Source organism: Crocodylus porosus, unplaced genomic scaffold, assembly GCF_001723895.1.
Source record: "Crocodylus porosus isolate Cpor-Errol unplaced genomic scaffold, CroPor_comp1, whole genome shotgun sequence".
In the NCBI taxonomy this organism is placed as follows: Eukaryota; Metazoa; Chordata; order Crocodylia; family Crocodylidae; genus Crocodylus; species Crocodylus porosus.
This window is the reverse complement of record NW_017728886.1, coordinates 79,726,237-79,731,190: the sequence shown is the minus strand read 5'-3', so window position 1 is coordinate 79,731,190 and position 4,954 is coordinate 79,726,237. Positions and strand designations below refer to the sequence as shown.

The window sequence follows — 4,954 nt, the reverse complement described above, 5'->3', positions numbered from 1 at the left end:
CAAACCCGTGCTGGCTATCCCTTAGGATGTTAGCCTGGGCCAGTCCCTCAAGGATGGCCTCCTTAATAAACTTTTCCAAGATCTTCCCCAGTTTCTCTGAGCCCCCATGGCCCGGGGCAAAGTAGCCTGCACTGCTGAGCCCCCATGGCCCAGGGACATAACAGGCTGTGCAGGGCCCGCCTCCCTGTCCTGTGGGTCCTGCAGGGCCCACGGGAGGGTCAGCCATGTTGCAGGAGGACCTCTCAATTAACTGGCATATTTTGTTATCTGGCATCCCCCATTCCCAGGGAATGCTGGATAACAGAGCTTTTACTGTAAATAAAAAAAAATCTGATTTAAATAAAAACAGGTTCCAACTTCTTTCTTGAAGGAAGATTTTCCTGGGACTCCCAAAACCCTATTTGCAATAGTTTCTTGATGTAAGGTCGAGACAATAACATCATTCACCAATACAACATAGCAAATAACATACACGAATTCAGTAGCTGGGTGACTTAGGCCTATGCCTCTGCATTTTGTACCTGTGTTTGACATCAGGAAATCATAACTTCCTGCCCCAGAGAGAAAACAAAAACAAAAACAAAAAGTGATCGCTTTCAGTTTTACCAATGGAAATCCAAACATTTGAAAAGTTAGTTGTTTTTTAGTCATACGTTTTCTTTTTCCTGGTTTTCCTTTTTATACAAGCTTCCATTTAAGAGAGAAACAGAGAACAATGATACCCATTATTACAGCTATTCTTAAGTCTCTTCCATTAGCTCAACTTTTTATCACCTGCAAATTAAGCCTACGCCAGGAAAAAAGTCATTTCAATTATTATGCTAGATTTGGGTCATTATAAAGCCCTAAAGCAAAGTATATTGTTATATAAAATGTACAAAACCACAGTGGATGTTTCAGAAACTTCCTTATCTACTGGAAACTTAAAGAAGTGGGGCACCAAAGGAAAAAACCAAACACACTGCTTTTAGGTTCTTTGTTCCTTCTTCCTTCCCTTCTCACTTAAATCAAGCTTTTCTTACTTTCCCATTCATAATTAAATTTAATCCAGGGTAATAATCAAGAACATTACAACAGGGTAGAGCTTTTCATGTATGAGCTACAGTACAAAATTGTTAGAAGCTCCAGTTCTGTGCTCACTGTACTTCCAATCAAGAGTCTATAATACTAGAACAGGGAACAAACTAGGAATTTTATAAAATTGAAGATTTTGACACAATGTTGCAATTGGAAGTCCTTTTAAATGTAGACCTTGCATATGTTCCAACCCCTTATTAGGGAAGGCAATTGTTTGGGCTGGAGAGTCACTTAACAAGTTTTGTTGAGCTGTTGGAGGGCCACATACAGACACACACAGACAGGCACACGAGCTCCCTGCAGCTCTCCATGCACCCCTCCCCCAGGTCCTGCCCAAATTCCCAGCATGCAGTTGGGTCAGGCAGGAGCTGCGGCAGCTGCTCCAGTTGCACCCACATGGCCTGAAGTGGCACATGGGAATACAGCCTGGCCTGACCATGTGTAAGGGACTCAGCACGCACAGGGAGAAGGAGGCCAGGCTTGGCTGGGTCAGTGCCACACTGTGTACCTTCCTTCTCCTCGCAACCCTGGCATGCAGCCAGATCGGGCCAGTGCTACGCTGGGTTCCCACATGCTGCTTCAGGCAATGTGGGCACACCTGGAGCAGCTGGTGTGAATTCTGCCTGACCTGGCTGCATGCAAGGACCTGGCATCGGGCAGGAGACATGCCAGAGTTGGACAGGAGCTGCATCAGCCAATCCAGCTGTGACCACATGGTGCAGCCAGAAGCAGCACATGGGAACACAGTGTGGCACTGTGTTTGTGGTGCCTGCACAATGACCTGGCCTGGCAGGGCCTGGAAAACCCACAGCTCCTGGCTCTCTTCCTTCTGCGCTCCCTTCCTTACAAGCAGGGAGAACCTTACCTAAGCTTTGATTCTCACCGGGGCTGGGCTGTCTGGTCTGTGAACGGGCGCAGGGTCAGAGCTGTGCACAGGCAGCCTCACCAGGCAGAAGCCTGGCCAGGAGCTCAGTGCCCCCTGCCTTGGAGCATACACTGGGTGGGGGGAGCAGGATGGGTTGGGCCAGGGAGGGGAGTAGCTGCCTGGCCACTGGAGCTGCTGTTGTCTTTAGCAAGGGAAAGGGAGAAAGGCAATAGGCACCAAAAGCCAGGGCAGCTGTGGGCTGGATACAATTCTCTTTCAGAGGAGCAGCCATGGGCAAGATAAAATCATTTGGTGGGCTGGATGCAGCCAGCAGGCAATATTTTGCCCACCCCTTCCTTAGGCAGAAGTACCACACTGAGGGCACTGGGGAAAAAGCACACTAATTTAGTCTTTATACCATATTTTTTCTTCAACACAACTCTCAAGTTTTAACTTACGGAAGTATTTCAACGTCTCTTCTATTTGTTCCGTTGTTAAGTCAATATTGGCATCAGGAGAAATGAGAGGCGTGTGAAGCCAGTCGTCGTGGTCATAACCATAGATTGTATCTGCTCTTAGCTTGTAATGGGGCAGCTGTTCTTCCAGCAGACTGATGATTTCAACTTCAGGAAGATCAGTACTATTGCACACATCTGTAAGGAAAAAAAGAAAAAAGTGCCTCCCATGTTAATAACTTTATATGATTTTGTATTTTTATGTTAATATAAGCTAGACAAATATGCTCATTTACTTCAAGACTGACATGAGTTTCATGTAAGAAAAAAAGGAAAGTGAAACACTGGTTTGATTTGGTTTGGAAGGCATGTTTGACAACAGGGTGACTGAGAGGTATTGTAGCTAGTGGCACACATTCAGCTATTTGTTAAAATGAGTTTTTGTTTGCAAGTCTCATGATTGGCCCTGCTTGACTTATTATTAGAACTCAGTACCACTATACACACTGCTTTTTCTGGCAGGCCTTGCTCAAGAAAAATCTCATGAGTGAAATAGCAGGTGCCACTGCAGTTCAGGCCTGCTATGCATTGGCAAAGCTGGGTGTGAAAAGCTTCAGAGCACCTGCTGGTACTATGTCTGGCTGCCAACCGTGATATATTAGTCCCTTATGTTCACAAGCATCAAATTCACACAGAAAAAAAAAAGATAAAGAAGAAACTGATGGCCAAATAGGTTCCTGACACAACTGCAAACATAAGTGTAGTAGTTCAAACAATTAAAATTAGTCAGAAAGAGCAAAACACATGGTCACACACTTTTTCTAATGTACACTCTTCGACTTGTATACAAGTCTGCAACAACCTTCTCATAATAATGAAACAATGCGTGTCAGAAGACTAAATAACATTTTCAGATAGGTATAGATGATTTCTTTACTGCATTTGGGTTCCTATAACCAAAGCAAAAACTGTGCAAATGCAAAGCTAGAAATCAAAGCCTTCTTATGAGGAGGGGGAAAAAAAAAAAAAGAAAAATCAACATTCATTAGCAAAAAGGCTACTTAAGAAGCAGCTTGCATGCTGTAAGTACATAGTTCCCCAAATTTCATCTTTAAATAGTGGCAGCTCTCACAATTTGGCATTGTTAGGGTAGTGACTCATTTTACCATTTACCGTAAAGACAATCCTACTGGGCAGGACTGACCTCATCACCATATAACTGAGGCAAACCTGCAAGCTAATGAAATTCATTCCCCACCAAGAAAAAAACCCCAACAAAATGATAAAGGACATAATTATTTTCCACAGAACATTGTACTTACTCATGTTTTGTTTTGTCCCTAATCCTGAAAGCTACACTTTCCAAACCTCTTATTTCCACCATTAGCTGCAAAGCTAGTAAGGACATTACTACCAGCCTGCAGGGCAAAGGACATCAAGAGCAGCTATCTTCAAACAGACTGAATGTCCTTGCTATACATAGAACAGATAAAACCAGGCTACTTATAGGACATGCTGCTTAATCAGTTCAGTTTACAATGACCAAGAAACAGTGCTCACATATATTACTTAGAACTGGGGTTTTCAACCTTTTTGGATCAGCATACCCCTGGCAGCCGGATGCAGAGCATAAGCATACCCCCGGTTGACAACCCTGACTTAGAAAATATTGTAAATGCCCTCAGCATGCATTTGTTTGTCCAGTTCATTTAGTAAACCTGTATGTTCATCTGTGAATGAGAGAGAGTACTACATACATGAGTGACTTGAAGTTTCCAGACATCTGCTGGGAAGAGCAGTCAGCCAGGTCTGACCGCTCACTTAGGTTCCTAGCCAGAATGCAGGACCTCCACCTAACCCAGGAGGTGCACAGCCCCACCAAGGGAGACACCTTCTTGGACCTGGTGCTGGCCACTAGTGATGACCTGGTGAGGGGGCTGCAGGTGCTCGACCACCTGGGCAACAGTGATCATTGCCTGCTGGAATTCACCATCCAGTGCAAGGTGGCAAAGGCCTGCATCAAGGCAGCAGCCCTAGATTTCAGGAGGGTGGACTTCAATGAGCTAAGGAGAATAGTCAGGGAAGCACTGAGGTCCCGGAGGGGAAGGGAGCCAGGTGTCCAAGAATAGTGGTTGCTCCTTAAGGAGACAATCCTCCAAGCCCAAAGGGAGGTAATCCCAACATGGATCAAAGGGGGCAGGAGGGCACAAAAGCCCCCATGGCTCACTAAAAGCATCCGGGAATGTCTCCTAGCTAAAAGGGAGGCGTACACCCAATGGAAGGGAGGGGCCATCACCAGGGAGGATTATACTGCGGTTGCTTGGGGATGCAGGGGGGTGGTCAGGAAGGCCAAGGCAGACCTAGGAAACTATAGGCCAGTTAGTCTTACCTCAATCATGGGGAAGCTTTTTGAGAATTATTCTGGTATGTGTTCACAAGGGGCCAACAAGGGACATTATGCTTAGGGGCAATCAACACGGGTTCATTAGAGGCAGGTCCTGTCAGACCAACCTGGTGGCCTTCTACGACCAGGTCACCAAATCCTTAGATGCAGGGG

At 45.5% G+C, this 4,954-nt stretch overlaps 1 protein-coding gene across 3 annotated transcripts in view; it reads right to left on the bottom strand.

The window, feature by feature from the left end:
* The window catches only part of TRAK1 (trafficking kinesin protein 1), a 91,030-nt gene extending 87,245 nt beyond the window's left edge, over positions 1–3,785 (bottom strand). The window contains exons 1-2 of one of the 3 annotated variants that reach the window (XM_019537443.1): positions 3,720–3,785; positions 2,401–2,595 (exon numbers count right to left, since the gene is read on the bottom strand). In XM_019537443.1, the coding sequence (XP_019392988.1) occupies positions 2,401–2,595; positions 3,720–3,723 (199 nt within the window). In that variant the 5' untranslated portion in view covers positions 3,724–3,785. The remainder of the gene's footprint in view (positions 1–2,400; positions 2,596–3,719) is intronic. The other 2 variants (XM_019537437.1, XM_019537462.1) reach the window with 2 other exon arrangements.
* Positions 3,786–4,954: the final 1,169 nt, after the last annotated feature.